The 22840-nt window shown below is 47.5% G+C and overlaps 2 protein-coding genes and 1 pseudogene across 4 annotated transcripts; 1 reads left to right on the top strand and 2 right to left on the bottom strand.

Annotated features, from left to right (window-relative positions):
- The first annotated feature begins 939 nt into the window (after positions 1 to 939).
- Positions 940 to 14476, top strand: LOC136551156 (protein RETICULATA-RELATED 1, chloroplastic-like). 2 transcript variants are annotated; one of them, XM_066542741.1, is made up of 8 exons: positions 940 to 1808; positions 1917 to 2015; positions 2121 to 2341; positions 3362 to 3431; positions 3529 to 3608; positions 4041 to 4105; positions 13616 to 13831; positions 13949 to 14476. In XM_066542741.1, the coding sequence occupies exons 1-7, from the start codon at positions 1242 to 1244 to the stop codon at positions 13807 to 13809; spliced, it is 1296 nt and encodes a 431-aa protein (XP_066398838.1). In that variant the 5' UTR covers positions 940 to 1241; the 3' UTR covers positions 13810 to 13831; positions 13949 to 14476. The 2 variants fall into 2 exon arrangements, with proteins under 2 accessions (XP_066398838.1, XP_066398837.1); XM_066542740.1 differs by having other exon boundaries at positions 13933 to 14476.
- LOC136549545 (uncharacterized) lies at positions 4387 to 8795 on the bottom strand. 2 transcript variants are annotated; one of them, XM_066540850.1, is made up of 5 exons: positions 8056 to 8795; positions 7887 to 7981; positions 5789 to 7783; positions 5563 to 5681; positions 4387 to 5488 (listed from the first exon to the last, which is right to left on the bottom strand). In XM_066540850.1, exons 2-5 carry the CDS (start codon positions 7903 to 7905, stop codon positions 4970 to 4972), a joined length of 2652 nt encoding a protein of 883 aa, XP_066396947.1. In that variant the 5' UTR covers positions 7906 to 7981; positions 8056 to 8795; the 3' UTR covers positions 4387 to 4969. The 2 variants fall into 2 exon arrangements, with proteins under 2 accessions (XP_066396947.1, XP_066396946.1); XM_066540849.1 differs by having other exon boundaries at positions 7887 to 8795.
- A 217-nt stretch (positions 14477 to 14693) lies between the features above and the next one.
- On the bottom strand, positions 14694 to 18294 carry LOC136548240 (vacuolar-sorting protein BRO1-like; annotated as a pseudogene).
- Between the last annotated feature and the right edge of the window lie 4546 nt (positions 18295 to 22840).

The following is a 22840-nucleotide window of genomic DNA, read 5'->3' as shown; positions in this document are numbered from 1 at the left end:
GACCTCTTTCTTTAGGTCGACCTACCCGAGGGGAATGGCCTAAAGTCTGGGTATGACTTCGTGGAACGGAGCATCGACTGCTGGAATGTGGTCGGAGTGATCCTTTCTGTCGAAAGTGATTGCAGTCTTCGACCATTTCAGGAAAGTCGGGACGACGTCGCCCAGGGTGGCCTCGTTGACCTCCCTGTCTGTGAGCTTTTGCCGACGTTTGGACTCGTGCGCCACCGGCCCACCAATGATCATGAGGCACCTTTTGGGTCAGGATACGCAACCCTTTTATCGAAGGATATATAGGTGAGCTAGGTGTCCGTTGGATTTCCCTACGATTGCACCGAGCGAGAGCAGGAGTTAAGACAAGGCCACGTCTCCCATGATCTTAGTTGGACGGAGAAAATAGACTACACCATGCGGCTCATCGATCTGAAGGGTCTCGTCCACCCGATCGTACGCCGCCGGAGTAGAATAAAAATAGGAATGTGAGTACCATAATGACATGAGCCAACATTTCGTTAAAAAAGTAGTAAATCTTTATTCATAAGTCCCGTAGGTTATGTAATACATTCGAAAGGTGTACAATAACAAAGATGTATATCGAAGACTACTGGTGTACAATAACAAAGACTTATCGAGTACATAAAACAACCTATACTCAACTGCGACGTCGTAAAACTTCCACTAACATCACCTAAGAAGGGGCATGGAGCAAAGTTTGAAACAACAGAGTTGGAGTCCTAGGCTGCTCTGACGAAGAGAGCCGACGCCACACCCACCTCGTAAAGCTTCCCCTTGCATCCCGTGTAGGCAAGGGTTGCAGCGGAAAACACCAGGTCCGACTCTTCCACAGATTTTTTTTTTCTTCCCTAAGCGTGTAAACCAGTATAAACCACGGTTCCACAACGGACAGAAACGTCGGCCTCTTTACGGCCCGCATGGCTGAGGTTACGGCCCCCGGCCGCAGCGAAACGCCAGCCGCCTCTCTTGTCCCCAACCACCGTTGGGAGCCCGCACGCTTCTTCTTCCCGCCGCGCCGCCACCCCACCAATCCCAGTTCCCAATCAAACCCCTGTCCCTCCTCCTAGGCTCCAATCCCCGCTATTTCTCCGCCGAATCCCACCCATCCCCCGCAAAAATTTCCTGTGATCCACCGCGCTCTCGATACCCTCTCCGTGGCGCGCTCCCCTCTCTCGCCGCGGCAGTAATCGTTTACCCGTCCGAATTCGACCATTCCTCTCCGAGCGAGCATGAGCATGGCGTTCTCCTGCGCGGGCGCGCGCGTCCACGGCCGCACCGGCGTCAAATGCCGCCCCGGCGCGGCGGCCCTGCTCGGGCGGCGGGGCACCTGCTTCCGCCCGACCGCCCGGAGGTGGAGCACCGCCGCCCCCAGGGGAATCCGCGCCGACCTCCCGCCGCCGCCGCGGGCTAGCGCGGATGGCGGCGCCGCCACCTCCGGCCAGGCGCCAGTCGCCGTCCCCGAAGCGGGGGACGCTACTGAGCAGGTGGCCGCGGTTGCTCAGCCTGTTGTGCTCCCGGAGAGGCTTGACGTCGATGATGGGGCTGGTGGGAATGGCAAGCTCCCGCCCGCCGGCGGCGGCGGCGGTGGGGACGGGGAGAATGGCGGTGGTACCGGCGGTGGGGGTGACGGTGACGACGGAGGGGATGAGTTCGGGCCCATCCTCAGCTTCGACCAGGTGGTCCAGGAGGTGGAGAAGCGTGGGGTTAGCTTGCCCAGTTTGCCCGCGGACATGGTTGAGGCGGCCAAGAGCGTTGGGATTCAGAAACTGCTGCTGCTGAGATACCTGGACATGCAGGTCTTTTTAAAGAGTTATTGTTATTGTACTTGTATGTTTTCTTGTTTGTATGTTAATTTGATTCTGATGTGCCTGACATGTAATTGTTTTGCTGTTTGGATTTCAAAGGCGTCGGCTTGGCCCTTGGGACCTGCAATTAGGTCCTGCTCGCTTCTCCGGAATAGGATGCTGGTTGATCCTGCATTCCTCTTCAAAATCGGCACTGAGGTTGGTTCAGTTGCTTACTTCAATTAGTATTGTGCATTTGTGCAATGCTACTGACAATGGTCCATCGGTTCAGTCTTGACTGTTTGCTCCATGGTTATGTTGCAGATAGTTATCGATACGTGTTGTGCGACATTTGCTGAGGTTCAGAAGAGAGGGGAGGAGTTTTGGTCAGAGTTTGAGCTGTATGCAGCAGATATGTTGGTAGGAGTAGTTGTTAATGTAGCTTTAGTCGGCATGTTGGCGCCATATGCTCGATTTGGTAGCAGATCTGCATCAGAAGGTCTCCTTGGACGCGTTAGGCATGCTTATGATGCCCTCCCAAGCAGGTTTGTTGTCAACAGAAAATTATCGTTCAAAGTTATATCTAAAGCATACCATTCTACTAGTTGTGTGAACCTATTTGGACTGTTGAAATTTGCTCAACCTGGAAAAATAATTACTCGAAACAGATAATTATTAGAAGAGATTTTGTAGATCAGTAGATGAGTTATATAGGGGCACCAAATACTGCTATCATGCTTTGTTTCATTCTTTCTTTTTTGGTTGGGTGGGGGTTGGTCATTTCCTGCATTAGAGTAAAATGACATCTATGCGGGATCAATAGGAGCATTTTTCTATGCCACTGGATGGTACACAATGTTTGAGACCCCTGATCTGCTGTGATAAGAATAAACCATGAAAATGTTCACAGAATAATTCCGTATTATTTTTACCATTATCATAATTACCAGTTGGACATGCTATTTTTTTTACTTAATGACAAGGAAAAAATATTTAAAATATGGAAATTATTAAATCTGGAGGCTGGAGCTGAAATGCTGAATCCTTAGCTCCTACTTTTGCACTATTGGAAATACATGTTTACTCGCATACCTAAGATTTATTCTGCGGTGAACTTAAGGCCTTGGCAAACATGTTTGTTAGATTATTTTTTCGTAAGTCAGTTATATATAATTGATTGTGAATTTGTCATGAATCATTGTAACATGTATGTTGGAGCTCTGTTTCCAACTTGTAGCATATATAAGCATTTATGTTCAGGTGTGGAGTTCAGGCCTTTTGTAGCCTGAACAAGCATGGTGTGCCCCAATGTTGTTACTCTAAACTGGAGCATAGGAGTCTTTGGAGGACAAATAATAATACTGCCAAGGGCCTATATTCTTTTTTGCATAACCTGTTGAAATAGTGATCTCGCTCCTCCAAGCCCTGTCTTTCATTTTCATTACTTGTTGCATGATTGATTTATAGTTTTACCACTATCATATTCTGGCAACGTAGTTCATTTTTTTTCCAGTACTGCATTCAACCATTCATTTGGGTAATGGTATCAAAACTGATTCTTGCAGCGTTTTTGAAGCTGAAAGGCCAGGATACAAATTTTCTGTGCAGCAACGGATAGGAACATACTTTTTCAAGGTAACTTTGTGTTTAGTGAAATACTTACTATTTTCCCCAGAAATGTTATCAACCATAACTATCTCTTTAAATGTCTGAAATATTATTCGTGCAACAGGGAATATTGTATGGTTCTGTTGGATTCTTTTGTGGTCTTGTGGGACAAGGGATTGCTAATTTGATAATGACAGCCAAACGGTATGTTCTGTTGTACTATATCTGGTAATGTGCATGCTTACTATGTTCATAGTTTTGCTTCCTCATCTTGTTATTCTGTTTAACATACATATGTGTTAGTAAGAAAATCATGTCTCAAGGCTCATGAAGCTAATGTTTCCTTTACATTATCTTGCTATGGAATGTACTTGAGTTTCGACGCTGTACTATGGTGTTTAATTACATGACAACTGGCTGTTTGTTCTAAACCTTCTACATTTATAGAGGGTCTATTTCTGATTTCTTGATCAGTGTGAAAATCTATTGCCTATTTCGATAAGTATGTCGAGTGTTAGGTGATAGCTAAAGATTAAGGTGTGTATGGTGATAAAACTTAGCAATATCTTTCTCAAATTGTTTGTGTACTATTCATGAATCTCAGATTTAGTTATTTCCTTCAAATTTGTACCTCAGGAGTGTTAAGAAGTCAGAGGATGATGTACCTGTTCCACCTCTTCTCAAGACTTCTGCTTTGTGGGGTAAGGCTGTCCAGACAATTTCTTATCACAATTTCATATCTCAATTGTTTGCATGTCGACATCACTGGATTAAAGTTCCTCCTTCATCCCTGTATGGTTGAATTCAATACATGTAGGTTTCCATGTGAATTTTTACGCTAAACACCTATATGTTACGGATACATGATCATATGCAAAACTTTAGTTTGCAATAAATATATGCATGTTAGTGTCTAAATATTTACAGAACAAAGGAAAAAACTGATTTCTTTCATCGTGCTGGATCCTGCATGCATAAGCAATGTTTTCAGGTCGTCTAGTCGAACCTAGTCGCTATAGGACCGACCAGGCGACTAATCGTGATTAGTCGTCGACCAGGCCGATTAGTCGAGCCTAGTCGACCCTGGTCGTCCATATAATCGTCCTATGCATCAGGACATATACATACTATATATATACCTATATGTACTATATAGTGTACACAATATAGCAAGCATCAAGACTACATTAGTGTTTAGCAAGTGACTTACTTGTGTCCTTGTGGGAGTTGTTTTCTTGCCTTTTCTTCACTGTCCAACTGTCCCAAACTCCATTCCTTTGCTGACTTGTTGCTGGAAGCCTGCAATACCAAAGAACACCATAATTAGCAACACTAATGTAGTCTTGATCTTGAGTTATTGACACATATCAATAGCAGCACTGCTGCAGTAGCAAATATCTAGCATTTAGCAGACCATGGCAGCCACACGGGCAGCATATTACATAACCAAATTAGTTTAGTACAGATAAGCAAATTAGTTTAGTACAGATAAGCAAAAGTGTTCAACACAAAGTCGCAAACATCAACACACAATAGTCCAACAAAAGTAGGCAACTAGTAGCCATCTAATAAAGCAAATCATCATTGAAATGGAAGCCTCCATGTCCATCTGCAGTTGCTGTTGGTGGTGGTGCAGATTCTTCATCCTCATCCATATGTGTTGCTGAATCAGATTCTACTTGCTGATCTTGTTCTTCATCATCTATTTCATCAAGATCTTGAGCCACTGTGTTCCTTGGACGCTTCCTAGCATAAGTATGCCTCACAGGGGCAGGAATAGCAGTACGAGCAGCAGCAGCCCTAGGCAAGTTACGGCCCTCTAGACCCTGAGTTGCACCAATAGCATCATCCACATTAGCCCAAGTAATAGCATTGGCAGCACCTTCATGAACTGGTTCACAATTGTCATTGACCCATTCATTTTCCCAATGAAATTCATCAAGCAAGAGTGGATTTGATCGCTTTCCTTTGGAACCCAGCTCTCTAATGTTTTTAAATCTGTTTTCCATCTTGCGGTTGTAGCTGACATATACCAACTTATTTAACCTTTTGTGCTCTAACCGGTTTCTCTTTTTTGTATGGATCTACACAAAAGATTGCAGAATTAGATACCATACTCAATTACTTAGCACAACAATAGCTGTAGCATAGCACTTACAGTAGAAAATTCACTCCAATTACGCTCGCATCCAGATGCAGAACAACAAAGGCTAACAATCCTTTTTGCTAAACATTGAAGTTCATATGTCAGGCCACCATATGCACCCCACCAAAGAACTGCAAATTCCATTCCAAAGTATAGAAATCCATTATTAGTTCATTGCTGATATCTTTCAGAAAAGGTAAGGAAATAATTATACAAAATTTCAGATTGGAGAACTTACTAGGATTTTTTCTATCTCTGTCTCTTATTGCTCCTGGCTTTGAGAAGGATTGGCCTTCAGACCTCTCATAGTCATCTGCTTGCTTGCTTATCTTGTTTTGGTCCTCATCATCACTCACCATCTTCCACATAACTTGATTAAACATAATTCTCAGCTTTGTGGCTTGTCTCCTATCTTTTTCCCTTATGGCAAAGTACTTGCCTGGATTCAAGTATAGGGCTGCTCCATACAACTGCTGCTCCATTTGGTTTTCCCATCTCTTGTCAAAATATTCTAGTACCTCTTTGAGTAAATTTGGTTTGTCTTTCAAAGAATCCTTGATTGCAGCCTTTGCATGATCCATGGCTGCCATAATCTCAGGAGCCGCAGGTGTCTCATCTCCATCTGCAATCCTAAGAGCAACAAGAAGTGGCTGTGTAGCTCTTATGCATAATTCCACTTTATTCCAAAATGGCATTGAAAGGATAATGTTCTCAACTTGCCGGCCTTCTGTAGTGCTAGAGAAATTGGTAGCTTGCCATTCCTCACTAACCACTAAATTCCTCAATCCAGTCTTGTTCTTATGCATGCTTGCCAATGTGAGAAATGAAGTGGCAAAGCGAGTTATAGCTGGCCTCACAAGATCTCCTCCAATCTTATCTCGCATGAGATCTAGAATCCTCCCATGCTTGTACATGAACCTACACACCTTCTTTGCCATGTTGATGCAAGTGTTGAATTCCTTGATCTTCCCAATGTCCTCTAATAACAAATCCAAGCAATGGGCAGCACATGGTGTCCAAAATAGATGTGGGATCCTCTCCATTAAAAGCCTCCCTGCAGCCTTGAAGTTGGCTCCATTGTCAGTGACAATCTGTACCACATGTTCCTTCCCAACCTTATCTATTTGCTTCTCCAACAAATCAGCCAACAATGGTCCATTTGCTATCTCACTTGAAGCATCAACAGACCCTAGAAAGAAAGTCCCTGCTGGACTGTTAGCAAGGAAATTGATGAGATGGCGATGGCTTGTGTCAGTCCACCCATCGGACATCATGGTGCAGCCATATTCCTTCCAAGCCTCCTCATGCTTCTTCCTCAACTCTGATGTCCTGTTCACAGCCTTTTCAAGCAGTGGTACCCTTATATCATGATATGATGGTGAGCGGTACCCAGGGCCGTATTGTCCAATTGACTCAATCAAAACTTCCCAGCTTCTAGAATTAATGACTTTCAATGGAATGCGATTCTCATAGAAGAAATCTGCAACATGATCATCAACAACTACTTTGGCCTCCTTACTTTTCTTTGTGCAATGCTCAAGTGTAGGTTGACTATGCTTGGATTTGTGCCTCTCTTCAACTACTTCTTCCGGTGACTTGCAAAGCATTGAGCTCACTGATCTGGACATTTTTTGATTGGCTGGTTTTGGTGCAGCAGTGACAGTGAAAGAAGAGATGGCAGCCTGAGCAATCCTCTTCTTTTGCTTGACTTTTGTTCCAGAGCTTGGTTCTGGTACAGCTGCTGGTTCTTCTGCAGCAGTAGCATCATCTTGTTGCTCTTCATCTTCACCTAATGTAGGATTCAAAGCTAGAATAGTTCTTGAGTTCTTTTTCAGGTAATCAGCCATCTCCTTCTTAACTACTTCTGGAGCACTAGGACATCCAACTGCATCTCCATACCCTCCGGCAAGGTGCTGCTTGAATCTTTTTATTCCAGAGGGGACAATCTTTTTGCAAAATATGCACTGCACAAAATCCTTCTTCGAAGCATCTGGCCACCACCCATACTTCCATCCTGGATCTTGTGATTTTGCCTTCCTCTTGGTGTCAACAGCTTGGGCAGCAAGCTCTGGAGGTAGCTTTGCAATAGCCCTCTCAACTAGTGTTGCAACATCTGGACTAGCTGAGGAAGCCGTGGCAGCTGCACCTGACCCAGATGATGAATGTAGAACACCTCCGTCAAGGTCAGGCATCGGCATTATCACTTCCACGTTTGCACGTCGTTGCTCCACAGCTGTACAAGCACAAGGCTGATAGTTAGCAGCATTACTAGCAGAGCCAGAGAGGATGCAGCCATGTAGGTCAGGAGAGCAGATGGGGAGGGAAAATGGACATACAGTCGTCAGAGCAGCTCATCACCAACGAGCAGAGGGCCGGCACCTTCAGGCCTTCAAATCAGAGGAATGCAGCTCTAACTCTGAGCCCCTGACCCCTGAGAGAACATGAAGCATCCAAATCAGAGGAGCAGAGATGAGAGGGCAGAGGAGCAGGGGATGAGGGAAGGACCTGAACGGCAGGGAGGCAGCTGCGGCGGGAATAGATCAGCAGAGGGCCGGCCACCTGCTGGAGCAGAGGGCGGCGGGAGGAGATGGCAGGCGACGGGAGCAGACACCTGAGCAGAGGGCTGAGCGACCAGGCACCTGCAGGAACAGAGGGCGGGCGGGCGCAGAGCCGCAGATGGCCAGCCACCGCGGAGCAGAGGGCGAGCGGACTGGCGCAGATGGCCGCCGGCGGGAGCAGGATGCAGAGGGCTGGGCGTCTGGCCACCGCGGGAGCAGAGGGCGGGCGGGACCGCCGGAGCAGAGGGCCGCCGGCAGGAGCAGGCTGCAGGGGCGCCGGCCACCGGCGGAGCAGAGGGCGGGCGCGACTCGCGAGTCGCGAGCACAGGGCCGGCGACGGCTGTTAATTTCCCGTGAAATTTTTGTCGCTACCAGCCAAAACCCCTTATCCCTCCCACGCTCGCGCGCGCCCGTGACCCGCGCGCCCGTGACCCCGCGCGCGCGCGCTCACGCAGCTGCGTTTTCGCGCTCTGGCGCGCTCGCCCAGTGGCCCGCGCGCGGCAGCCAAAAAAGACAGCCAAGCTGGTCGTCCCACCCCTAATCGGACGACTAATCGCGATTAGGCGACGATTAGTCGGACGACCAGGCCCCTAATCGAGCTAATCGGGTCGAGGTCCCTAATCGAGCACCCAGGACCGATTAGGACGATTAATCGCGATTAATCGCGATTAATCGGACGACTTGAAATCATTGTGCATAAGTGATTTCATACCTTCCTGTATTAAATGTTTCTGAACTGCTTATTTTGTTTGTGTGGTTGATTTTGTTTTGAATACTAATAGTGGATTAAGACTTGTGAAGCTATAGTGAAGGTTATATTGAGCGAGCGAGAATATTTCTATTCAATATCAAAGCTATGTGGTATAACTATGATCAGAGCAATTGATATTTAGCAGGTGTCTGCACGATGCTATGTCATTGTCTCACTGTTGTGGTTCAAGTGCATCTGATTAAAGTTTCCTATGATAAGATAATTACAAGTTTACATTGTTGTACCTGTAGTCAAAGTCTGCAGTTCTTTTTTAGCTAAGCTTTTTTACTGTAGCCAATGAAGGCAGGTTGAGACTCTTAGAGTTTTGATAATGATAGATAGGCTTTGTACCTCGCTATTTCCTGTTAGAATCCCTAGTCCTGCGGGAGAGGGATCGTAGGTTGTATGTGTGAGAGGGTGGAGGGCGAGGTCGGAGTGCACGAGGAAGACGGCGCGGCGGTGCCGTGGCTGTAGCGAGGGAGTGGCGGCTACGGCTGTAGCCCTAGACCCCTCGCGTAGCTACAGTAACGCGTGAACAGTAGAGGCAGCTAGGGTTAGGAACTCCCGGCTCCCAGGGGAAGCCGGAAACAATAGATTGTTTCTGCTTGCCATCTCAATAATGTTTACAAGTATTTATATGTCTCTCAACTAAAATAGGAAATATTCTAATAATATAAATATGGGCTTTTAGGCTCCTAGCCACTAGCGGGCTTGCGGCGTGAATAGCCCACGCCGGTCATAACATCTCTCCCCGCCTGCTGAAACAGCTCGTCCTCGAGCTGGAAGTCGGGGTAGGAGACACGAAGATCGTCCAGCAGCTCCCACGTCGCCTCCTCTTCAGGAAGTCCTTGCCACTGCACCAGCACCCGCCAGACGCCACGGCGCATCTGGGCACGCAGGGCCTTGGCCGGTGCCGGAGTGCGCCGACCGTCCAGCACTGGGGGCAGCTGTCCAGGCACCACGGGCAGGTCCCCGTGGTCGCGGTGTCGCTCAGAAGGCTGACATGAAACACGTCGTGGAGACGAGAGCCCTCCGGTAGCTCCAGCCGATATGCCACCTTGCCAATACGCTCGAGGACACGGAAAGGACCAGCATAGCGCGGCCCCAACTTGCCCTTGGCCTGTGGTGCCAGCGACTGGGTGGCGCGGTGAAGCAGACGGAGCCACACCCAGTCACCAACCTGCAGCTCCAGATCGCGATGACCGGCGTCGTAGTACTTCCTGGCAAGATCCTGCGCCTGAAGAAGCCGTTGACGCACCTCCGCCAGGACCTCGTCCCGTGAGCGTAAGAGGCCGTCAACAGCGTCCGTCCGAGCCGTGCCGGCCGTGTAGGGCAGCAAATGGCCGGCTGAAGTAGGCGATTGGTCCAGCGCCCTGGTGAAGGACGGCACCAAACCCCGTACCCGACGCGTCGCAGTCAACCATGAAGGGCTTGGCGAAGTCCGGCATCTGAAGAACAGGACCCGTGGTTAAGGCACGTTTGAGTGCCTCAAATGCTGCCAATGCATCGTCGTCCCACACAAACGCGTCTCGTCGCAAGAGACGCGTGAGCGGAGCGGCGATGGCGCCAAAGTCCCGGATGAACTTCCGATAGTAGCCGGCGAGGCCCAGGAAGCCCCGCAGGCCGCGGGCAGAGGTCGGAGATGGCCACACAGCCACGGCGGCGATCTTGTCGGCGTCCATGGCAACACCGCCCGCAGAGATCACGTGTCCCAGGTAGGCCACCGAGGACGCCCCAAAGGAGCACTTGGAGCGTTTCAAGTGGAGGTGATGCTCCCGCAACGCGTTGAGGACGATAGTGACATGTTGCAAGTGCTCGGCCCACGACGAACTGTAGATTAATATATCATCAAAAAATACGAGGACAAACCGCCGCAGGTAGGGCCGGAGGACGTCGTTCATCAGGGCTTGGAAGGTTGCCGGGGCGTTGGAGAGCCCAAACGGCATGACCAGGAACTCGAAGTGGCCGTGGTGAGTGCGGAAGGCTGTCTTGGCGATGTCGTCGGGGTGCATGTGCACCTGGTGGTACCCCGAACGAAGGTCGAGCTTGGTGAAGAAGCGGGCCCCATGGAGCTCATTCAAGAGCTCGTCCACCACAGGAATCGGAAATTTATCCTTGGAGGTCTTGGCGTTGAGGGCGCGATAATCAATGCAGAAGCGCCACGAGCTGTCCGCCTTCCGGACCAAAAGGACCGGCGCGGAGAACGGCGAGGTGCTAGGCCGGATTATACCCTGGGCCAGCATGGCAGCACACTGGTGCTCGAGCTCGTCCTTCTGTAGCTGCGGGTAGCGGTAAGGACGCACCGCAACCGGCGCGGTCCCCGGCAGTAGGTGGATGCGGTGGTCGTATGGTCGCGCCGGAGGGAGCCCCGTGGGCTCGGCGAAGAGGTCATCGTGCTGCAGGAGGAGGCGGTCCAGCAGCGGCAGCCGCGGGTCAGCCGAGGCCACGGCCAACGCCTGTTGTTGCGTGGGCGCCGTTGGCCCAGACACGCCCTGCCACGTGACGCGGCGCCCGTTCCGCCAGAACGACAGCGTGAGGGCCTCGCAGTCCCAGAGCATGGGCCCCAGCGTCCGTAGGAAGTCAAAGCCGATGATGAAGTCGAAGACGACCAAGTTGAGGCCGACGCACGTGATGGCGAAGTCTTCATCCCCGATGCGGATAGGCACATTGCGTGCGATCCCCTCGCACGTCAGGCGATCACCGTTGGCGACGGTGACACGTAGATGCTCGCCACCCGCGGGGGAGAGGCTGAGGCGGCGCACAGCGGTCCCTTGGACGAAGTTGTGCGTGGAGCCGGTGTCGAGGAGGGCGAGAAAACGCTCGCCCTTGACGGTAACGGGCAGCAGCATGGCATTCGGCGGTCGGATACCTGCCACAGCATGTAGGGAAACCACCAGCGAGGTCACTGTGGCGTCCTGGGCGGTCGGCTCCTGGTGGGCGGCTGTGGGCCCGTCCGCCGCGGTTGCATCCTCCGAGTCGTCGGCGATGTAGTCGGTAGTCTCGATGTAGAAGAGCCGCTTGCACACATGGCCGCGCACATACGGCTCGTCGCAATTGAAGCACAGGCCTTGGCGGCGCCGTTCCACCTGTTCGGCCGGCGTGAGGCGACGTAAGGGCCGCGGCTGGCCGGGAGCGGCTGTGGCCGTCGGCTGAGCCGGGGCAGAGGCAGCTGGTGTCGCCGTCGGGGTCCGTAGGCCACGGCCACCCCTCTGCTGCAGCTGCTGTATGGCAGGGAGGAAAGCCGCAGTGCGACGCTCGTAGGCCCACGCGTAATACATTGCCGTCTACAGGTCAGGCGGATGGTGCATCTCCACATCGCACTTGATATGCTCGGGAAGACCGCCCACATACAGCTGGGCCTTCTGGCGGGCGTTGAGTTCCCGTTCATGGCAGAGGACGGCGTTGAAGCGGTCCGAGTAATCCTGGACCGTGGAGGTGAAAGGCAGCCGGGCAAGCTCCGCCAAGCGCGTGCCCCGCGTTGGAGGGCCGAAACGGAGTTGGCACAGCTCGCGGAACCGCTCCCACGCTGGCATGCCCTCATCTTGTTCGAGCGCGTAGTACCAAGTCTGGGCAGCGCCACGGAGGTGGTAGGACGCCAGCCATGTGCGATCCGAGGCGAGGGTGCGCTGGCCGCGGAAGAATTGCTCGCATTGGTTGAGCCAATTGAGCGGATCGACGGTGCCATCGTAGGGTGCGAACTCCAGTTTGTAGAATTTCGGTGGAGCGTGGGCGCCGCCGTGCGCGCTGCCTGGCGCGCCGTCGTCGGTGTGGCTGCCACCCCCAGGCGCAGAAGGTCCAGGAGCTCCGCTGTAGAACAGTGTCCCATCGGTACCGCCGTAGAAGGTCCCTGAGGTTGGAGCCAAGGGCACGAGGGAGGTGGTCATTGCCGATGGCGTGGGCGAGGTGGCCGTCGTGTAGATCGGCCCCGGTGCCGTTCCCGTCATCGCCCATGTCGGGATGGGAGACGGAGAAGGCGGCCATCGCAGCGTGTGTAGGGGCACCCCCGTCCCGCCATGGAGCACGCCGGAGGGGTAGCTGATCGGCGGCGACGTCGTTGGTGCTGGAGGTGGAGGCGGCGGAAGGAGGCTCGCCAGGGACTGCTGCATGGCTGCCACGTTGCGGCTGAGCACGTCCATGTTGCGGCCGAACTGGTCGACCACACCGGCCAAGGACGCCAGGGTGAGTGCGCTGCCGGAGGACTCCGAGATCTCGGAGGACGCGGCGGGAAGCGGCATGGTGGACACCGGTGTTCGAGACCCGCCGGAGGTCTGCGGAGGCGTGGACATCGTACCAAGGATCTCTGATACCAAACTGTTAGAATCCCTAGTCCTGCGGGAGAGGGATCGTAGGTTGTATGTGTGAGAGGGTGGAGGGCGAGGTCGGAGTGCACGAGGAAGACGGCGCGGCGGCGCCGTGGCTGCAGCGAGGGAGTGGCGGCTACGTCTGTAGCCCTAGACCCCTCGCCTAGCTACAATAACGCGTGAACAGTAGAGGCAGCTAGGGTTAGGAACTCCCGGCTCCCAGGGGAAGCCGGAAACAATAGATTGTTTCTGCTTGCCATCTCAATAATGTTTACAAGTATTTATATGTCTCTCAACTAAAATAGGAAATATTCTAATAATATAAATATGGGCTTTTAGGCTCCTAGCCACTAGCGGGCTTGCGGCGTGAATAGCCCACGCCGGTCATAACATTTCCTGATTGTATCTTCTGAAACCCTGTAAAGTGTAATGAATAATGGACCTAATTTTTGCAGGCGCATTCCTTGCTGTTTCTTCCAACACACGGTACCAGATTATTAATGGATTAGAGCGCCTGGTTGAGGCTTCACCTGTTGCGAAGCGTGTCCCAGCTGCTTCTTTGGCATTCACTGTTGGTGTGCGGTTTGCCAATAACGTGTATGGAGGAATGCAGTTTGTTGACTGGGCAAGAATGAGTGGTTGCCAATGAGGTGCGAGCTTTCATTTTCATGGTGAGAATCTTTACATTCCTTCTGCTATACATGTTTTACCCCATAAATGTAGCTCTCTTCTCTTGATGTAGCCAATGGCTAACATTATGCCAATTACGCAGATGCTTCTTATTGCAGTCACCATTCACTGTGATGCCGTATTGCTGTTGCTTGCTGTCTGCTATTTGTTATTCCGCCCAAATTCGTCGAATTTTCATCATGACAAAGTCAAAGATGTGGTATAAATATCGTGAGGGCAGAGGATCTAAAAAATAAATGTGGAGGCTTCTTAGAGATTGAGTTTAGCATTAGGAGTGCTTAGGGCAGGGTAGAACCAGAAGAGATTGAATTGCTTGTTTTGTTGAAGATTCACCGTCTTGATTTGGATAGTTGAATCAACTAGCTGTACTTGGCTGTTCCCATATTTTGATGTCATGTGGATTACTTTGAAAGTCCACAATCGTGTCACTTATTTATCAGGGGCTCTTGCGTTTGTACCCTTGTTTTGTATCGAAATTATGATTTTGTCCCTATTTTTTTGACTTTGTGAATTTACCCTTACTGGGTCATTCACGAAGCACCAGTTTGCCCATGCTCCGTCATTCACCTCTAACGGTGTTAAACTTTGTACAAAAGGACATAAATGCCCATGCGATTTTGCCCCTGTTTGTTATGCCTAATTGTGATTTTACCCTGATTTAGAATTAGACTTTTTTATTGTATGTCTAATTATAATTATTTGAACTTAGATTTAATATTGATAAATATTCAAAATTTTGGCAACACCTTTGCTATATTTTGCTAGCATCATGACAACAATATGAAGCACATATAAAACACATAAGAAAAATCATGGAGAACCACAGCATTTCAAAGTCTACCGTACAACATATCAACATGTCCACAAAAGTTGTGAAAAAAAACATGTCCACAAAAGCTACAGGTCTACACCATGTCACATGTCCACAAAAACAACTACACCGTGTTATATACTATTGTTAAACTCTCACTGGTCTTTTGTCAAGGATAGGCATCAATGGATAGTTCTCCTTCACACCTCGTTCAATCAGAGAATCACTATCAGCAGCTCTCTTGAGATTAGAAGCAAACAGATTCAATCTATCCTGAATATTCTTGTTAGGGTGCTTGATTGAGGTCTAGTCCAACGACTCCCAAATTGTGTACGAAATTGTGCGTCTTCATTCGCCTCCTTCTGTAGAAGTTCTTCAGTCTGAACAAGCAGTTCCTGATTGACCCTGCTCAAATCCCTAAGCTGCTGCAACTCAGATTCTAAGCCAGCAGGGCCACCACTTATCTGCACAGCCTCTACGTCTTCCTTCAGATCCAAGGGCAAGGTTATATTTTCTTCCAATGAAAGAATAGAATCTGGTAAGTCCATTTCCTTCAGCCTGACTCTAGTGATCTCACTAGCTTGCTGTAATTTCTCTGCCTGGGTCCAGATAATATTATCTACCATCTCTGTGTACTTAGAGAGTGCTTTCATGCTGTCATTAGGCACAAGTGATGAAAAAAGCCTTTCCTTGCTGGCATCTAAAACTTCAGCCAAAGAGGTAGGCTTTACAAGGGACGCTGCAGGGAGGGCTCCCAAGGAACCAGCAGCTGGAACCCGCATCAGGTAAACACGATCATTCTCCTTCATAGCCCTTTCCAAGTTGGTTTTCATGTTACTTTCCAGCTTGTTGACAGAATCCAGAAGCTGGGCAGCAACTCCCTTCGCAGTCTTCTTAGCATCTGCCAAGGCACTCATACCAATCTTTAAACGTGCAATTTCCTCAGCAATTTCTTCTTTCTGATGAAGATCTAATGAATACCTATAGCAAGCATCGGCGTAGAATTGAGCAGCTTTCAGCTGGACATGGGACACCCATGTCTTATCAAAGTGCTGACTTAGAGGAGGTGCACTGAGAGCTGCATATGCTTCTTCATAGAATATGCCCACCTGAAAAGATATGTGAACATGTAATGACGAAGAATTAGTTAGATAGCACATTGACACCAAAGTTTTGCAGAAGAAAGAACTGTACGGCATCATGAATAAGAATGTGCTGTATTAATGGTAGCTAAAATGAACCGTGCAACTCATACAATTAAGTCATCATATATAACTAAATCAAATCAATTGTAGGAACTAATCTCACAACTGGATACACACACGAACTTGCTTGCTAATTCCTAAACAACTTAAGAAACATTCAGAGCTTTCATTCATTCCACATCAATCCAAACTAAGCTCCCATATCGCAAAACCTGAACAACAGGAAGTAATCACGCACCTGTCGCGCCACCTTGGAGCATAGCGCGGGTGGCTTCCCTCCACCAATGACCTTCTCAAAGAAGCACTCCTGCGCCTGCGCGAGCATGAGTTTCTCCAGCATGCCGGCGCACTCGGGCGTGATGTCCACGGTGGTGGCCCCCGCAGCGACAGCCTTGGCCGCGACCCCGCTCTCCCTGAGCCACGCGAATGCCCCCGCCGCACTCTGGAAGGCGCCGCACGCGGTCTTGATCCCGACGTCGGTGGAGCGGTCCGCGGCAAGCGCGATCTGGGAGTAGACGGCGCCGAGGTTGAAGAGCACGGCGGCCTTCTCGAGGTGGACGGAGGCGAGGGCTCACTTCTTGTTCCCCTTGAAGGCATCGTGCCAGGTGAAGGTGAGGGAGTGGACGTGGGCGCGGTCGGCGGAGATGGGGAAGCGGGGCTCCACGAGCGCCAGGGCCTGCGCGTAGGCGAGGAGCGCATCGCGGCGCTGCTCCAGGGAGGACAGGTCCGGGAGGGAGGGCTGCTCGACAGCAGCGCGGAGGTCGCGCACCACGGTAAGGTCGTCGTCGGCCGCGGCGGCCTCGCGCTCCGAGTAGACGGAGGTGATGTAGAGGCGCAGCGGGCGTCCAGGCACCGGAGCCGCCCGCTCCGCCCGCCCCTGCGCCCCGGCCCGCTCCACGCCCACGTCGCCCCGATGCCGCACCTGCTCCGCCCGCCCTGATGCCGACGCTGCTTCGAGCCGCCGCACCCACGCCGCACGCTCCGCCGCCTAGAACCACGCCGCCCGCTCCATCCCTCTCCGATGCGGTCGGTGTCCTGTGGAGTCGAGAAACAGGCAGAAAGGATAAGGGGCAGTCTGGGCATTTAGACTTTTCTTTTCAGGTTTCGAATTTTTTTAATTCATCTATTCGATGGCCATCCGACGGACGTCCAAAGCAGGGGCAGACGGACACTTCAGTTCAAAATAACAAGGGCAAAAACACAAAGTTAAAATAGTAGGGATAAAATCACAATTGAAGTACTGAACAAGGGCAAGAACACAATTCTCCCTATTTATTATTAGTTTTTTATATGGTACTAGTGTGTATCACAAAACTCTACTGTTTATGTTTCACCAGAAACCTAATACGCGGGGTCTAAATTACAAGATGACATGGCACTTATGTTGAAGCCAAAAGTATACTCGTGTGGATTGACATAAGCGCCACATGATCAGCTGGAAAGATGCAATAGTTTTGTTATTCCCCATCCCATGAACTGAATGATTGTTTCTCAAGTTGGGATTGCAGAGTTTTCAAGCGCAGGTGCTTCTGTAAAAACAAACAAAGTCAAGAAATTCAGCTTAATTTGTTTCAATCATTTGTATGTCTTGCAGCAGGTTGGCTAAAGAGGTGGGCTATATGTGTATATGAAAGAGAAGATGAGAACCATGGTGGCCATGGCCTCTTTAGACCGAGAGAAATGTAGTGATAATGCAAAGGAAAGGGCCAAACCATGTAAGGGTCTGAAAGAGCAAAGAAGGTGCGCCGTGCTCTTGCGCAAAGATCACATAACTGATGAAGTGATGAGTTTACTGAGCACCTGGGAAAGGGGCTGAATGATGGTCAATTCTGTGGAGCAGGAGCGGGGCACTTGGCAAATGTACTGGATGCTCCATTCGTGAAGCAGAGTCATGCGTTCGGCTACAAATCTCTCAGTTGACGCTGGCACATGGGAAACGGATGCACAAAAATCTGAAGACAGCAGTTTGTCGTTCCATCGACTTTGAAGGTTGTGATGCTTGTGGCACGAACTGGTTTTGAATGATTTGGTGTCCTTGCTGACTACTACTGACCTTGTTGGCCCATTGGCCTAGTAGAATGGAGTGCATTTGGAGAAACAGAAAAACACTGACAAAGTTTCGCTTGATAATGCAGATTTTTCGACCTTCCATGTTCGCAATGCAGATAACCTCAGACCTGGGACTGCTACAGACCTAGTAGTTGAGATCTGGGATAATTTCATAACTATTAGGTCGAGAGACCAACCAGCAGCTGAGCTCCGTCTCATTAACTGCTTCAGTCATGGTACACAACTTGGCATGCACAAGTACAAAGGCCTATGTTGCAGACCACAGCAGATTCAGATTCACTTGCTCGAAACAAGCACACTCCAAAACACAATCATAACATCCCCGGCCGCCCCCCGTCGCGACGTCGCCGCCGTCCATGGCTGCTTTGCTGCTGCTTTGGATTGGGAAAGAAAGAAAGAAAGAAAGGAAGAAAGAAACGGAGCTGAGGTGGGTTTGGGGATCGGACTGGTGGCACTGCCAAAGCCCCAACCAAGCTGGAGTAGCGTCGTCGGCTGGTCGGTGAGCACGTATGTCCATATGACGGGCACGGACGGACCTGAGGTGCGAGGGAACAAAGGAGAAAGCGTGTCCAGACTGCGAAAGTTGATTGGTATAAAAAGAATCATATACTTCCCTTAATAAATCAATCTTTAGACTTCTTTTTTTTTAATTTGATCGAATTTATAAAAATACAAAAATTTACGATCGTATCATTAGATTAGATAATTGGATATCAGATGTATGGTTGAGTATCAGAAATCCGAGAATTTATTCATAGTATTATTATTCCAATAGATGTGTGGGATATCCCGTTAATAGTTGTATCAACAATCGTTGTTCACATGCCTTTAGATACACACTGTGTCACTAGAGCTGGGTTCGGGTGCAGCTTCAGCGAAAGCTGCTGCACTGATTCACCGGAACAATCTCATCACTATCACGCGCAACATTCACATTATGCCTGTTAGTCGTACTATTTCAGCGAACGAACAGGTGTTTTTTCTCACAAGAAATCAACGAACAATTAACAAATAGTACTTTCAGCTATGACTTTTTAGCAAAGCCAACAGGGCCTCTAGCTTCGTTCAAACGAAAACTTGAAACACGCAATTACGTGTGTACATCGCTAATTTGCTTCTAATAGATAAGTATATCCAACGTTATTCATGACCGCAAATGTGAATGACACCCATTTTAACACCGCAAAGAGAGCTCAAGTTCAAGGGCAATCAAAAAATTCAGCCCGATCTGGCCCAACCTGAATCCCAAGCCCATCATGAAATGTGTGAGAAATAGGCCTGTAGACCTTGTTAGACTGGGCCCGATAATAGTTTCCTGGTTCCATAATTTTTTGCATGGGTCCATACGATGAAAAGTTTATTTATTTTGCCTTTAAGTTGGCTGAGTGGCTAGCCCGAGGATCGGTATGTCGGTTCCGTTTGATAGTCTAGAAGTATATTTATTTTAGCTTTTGAGCTGGCTTTTAAACAAATTGAAAAACTAACAGCTGAGTAAATACATAAACTAAAACCTATAAAACACGTTGAGACCTGCCCATGCAAGAGAACAGAGAGCAGCTGACTGTTTGCCATTCCAGATGCCTTGAGCCTTTCCTGAAATGCTGCTGATTTTGTTAGGCAGATGGGACTACACTAGATAAAAACAACAACCTTGATTTTTTTCAGCACTTCTGAACTCACATACTCCCTTTGTCCCATTATGTGTCATTTTAGCTTTCTACTAAGTACACCAAAGATTCACTAAACCTGGACACAGGATGTGTAGATGCATGCATGGAACATTGTGTGAATCTAGACATCCAAATGAACTGATAGAACGACAAATAAAGTGGGAATGAGGGAGTAACTATGTTGGTGAAACTTGATGACGGTGAGGCATATCATATCTGTCAACCTGAAAATAGTCAGTTAAAAAAATCCCAGTATATCATTGTTTTACAGAGATCTTCTCTCTTGTGCACATCACCTAGATATCTCAAGATACAGTGAGACCACCTTATTTATTTCTGACAACTGAATATAGATTAAATGATGGTCCCATGCCAAATAAATTATGAGCAAACGTGTCCTCTAATAGTACTATAATATCTTAATCGGTGAGAAAAATAAATGATATGTTTAGAGGGGGGGTGTTATCAACAAGATATCTATCCAAAATGATGACTGTTGACTTTTAAAAAAAATATGATTGTTGATGTTGGTAACTGTTCATTTTCAATTGGACCAATAATGTATTCTGTGGTGGTTCATTTATCATAAAGGGCTTAAGATTACTTGGTTTGTACTATTAGATAATAATTAAGTAAATAATAATGTATTATGTGGTTGTTCAATTATCATAAAAGTATTTCTTGAATCGAGGGTCTAACTTGCACTTAGGACGTTCTCAGCGGTGGTCGAACTCGCTAGCAGGTGATAGACTTTGTGCCATAATTAAGGAAGAAAGAGAATGGGAAAAAGAAAGAGACCAGCAAGCTCCCAAATGATGGGACTATACTAGATAAAAACAGCAACCTTGATTTTTTTCAGCACTTCTGAACTCACATACTCCCTCTGTCCCATTATGTGTCATTTTAGCTTTCTACTAAGTACACCAAAGATTCACTGAACCTGGACACAGGATGTGTAGATGCATGCATGGAACATTGTGTGAATCTAGACATCCAAATGAACTGATAGAACGACAAATAAAGTGGGAATGAGGGAGTAACTATGTTGGTGAAACTTGATGACGGTGAGGCATATCATATCTGTCAACCTGAAAATAGTCAGCTAAAAAAAATCCTAGTATATCATTGTTTTACAGAGAGCTTCTCTCTTGTGCACATCACCTAGATATCTCAAGATACAGTGAGACCACCTTATTTATTTCTGACAACTGAATATAGATTAAATGATGGTCTCATGCCAAATAAATTATGAGCAAACGTGTCCTCTAATAGTACTATAATATCTTAATCGGTGAGAAAAATAAATGATATGTTTAGAGGGGGGAGGTATCAACAAGATATCTATCCAAAATGATGACTGTTGACTTTTAAAAAAAATGATGACTGTTGATGTTGGTAACTGTTCATTTTCAATTGGACCAATAATGTATTCTGTGGTGGTTCATTTATCATAAAAGGGCTTAAGATTACTTGGTTTGTACTATTAGATAATAATTAAGTAAATAATAATGTATTATGTGGTTGTTCAATTATCATAAAAGTATTTCTTGAATCGAGGGTCTAACTTGCACTTAGGACGTTCTCAGCGGTGGTCGAACTCGCTAGCAGGTGATAGACTTTGTGCCATAATTAAGGAAGAAAGAGAATGGGAAAAAGAATGAGACCAGCAAGCTCCCAAATGATGGGACTATACTAGATAAAAACAACAACCTTGATTTTTTTCAGCACTTCTGAACTCACATACATCCTCTGTCCCATTATAGTGTCATTTTAGCTTTCTACTAAGTACACCAAAGATTCACTGAACCTAGGACACAGGATGTGTAGATGCATGCATAGGAACATTGTGTGAATCTAGACATCCAAATGAACTGATAGAACGACAAATAAAGTGGGAATTCGGGAGTAACTATGTTGGTGAAACTTGATGACGGTGAGGCATATCATATCTGTCAACCTGAAAATAGTCAGCTAAAAAAATCCCAGTATATCATTGTTTTACAGAGAGCTTCTCTCTTGTGCACATCACCTAGATATCTCAAGATACAGTGATACCACCTTATTTATTTCTGACAACTGAATATAGATTAAATGATGGTCTCATGCCAAATAAATTATGAGCAAACATGTCCTCTAATAGTACTATAATATCTTAATCGGTGAGAAAAATAAATGATATGTTTAGAGGGGGGAGGTTATCAACAAGATATCTATCCAAAATGATGACTGTTGACTTTTAAAAAAAATGATGACTGTTGATGTTGGTAACTGTTCGTTTTCAAGTGGACCAATAATGTATTCTATGGTGGTTCATTTATCATAAAGGGCTTAAGATTACTTGGTTTGTACTATTAGATAATAATTAAGTAAATAATAATGTATTATGTGGTTGTTCAATTATCATAAAAGTATTTCTTGAATCGAGGGTCTAACTTGCACTTAGGACGTTCTCAGCGGTGGTCGAACTCGCTAGCAGGTGATAGACTTTGTGCCATAATTAAGGAAGAAAGAGAATCGGAAAAAGAATGAGACCAGCAAGCTCCCAAATGATGGGACTATACTAGATAAAAACAATCAACCTTGATTTTTGTTCAGCACTTCTGAACTCACATACTCCCTCTGTCCCATTATGTGTCATTTTAGCTTTGTACTAAGTACACCAAAGATTCACTGAACCTGGACACATGATGTGTAGATGCATGCATGGAACATTGTGTGAATCTAGACATCCAAATGAACTGATAGAACGACAAATAAAGTGGGAATTCGGGAGTAACTATGTTGGTGAAACTTGATGATGGTGAGGCATATCATATCTGTCAACCTGGAAATAGTCATCTAAAAAAATCCCAGTATATCATTGTTTTACAGAGATCTTCTCTTGTGCACATCACCTAGATATCTCAAGATACAGTGAGACCACCTTATTTTATTTCTGACAACTGAATATAGATTAAATGATGGTCCCATGCCAAATAAATTATGAGCAAACGTGTCCTCTAATAGTACTATAATATCTTAATCGGTGAGAAAAATAAATGATATGTTTAGAGGGGGGGTGTTATCAACAAGATATCTATCCAAAATGATGACTGTTGACTTTTCAAAAAAAAGATGATTGTTGATGTTGGTAACTGTTCATTTTCAATTGGACCAATAATGTATTCTGTGGTGGTTCATTTATCATAAAGGGCTTAAGATTACTTGGTTTGTACTATTAGATAATAATTAAGT

This window comes from Miscanthus floridulus, chromosome 4 (genome assembly GCF_019320115.1).
Source record: "Miscanthus floridulus cultivar M001 chromosome 4, ASM1932011v1, whole genome shotgun sequence".
In the NCBI taxonomy this organism is placed as follows: Eukaryota; Viridiplantae; Streptophyta; class Magnoliopsida; order Poales; family Poaceae; genus Miscanthus; species Miscanthus floridulus.
This window is presented reverse-complemented; position numbering and strand designations above follow the sequence as displayed.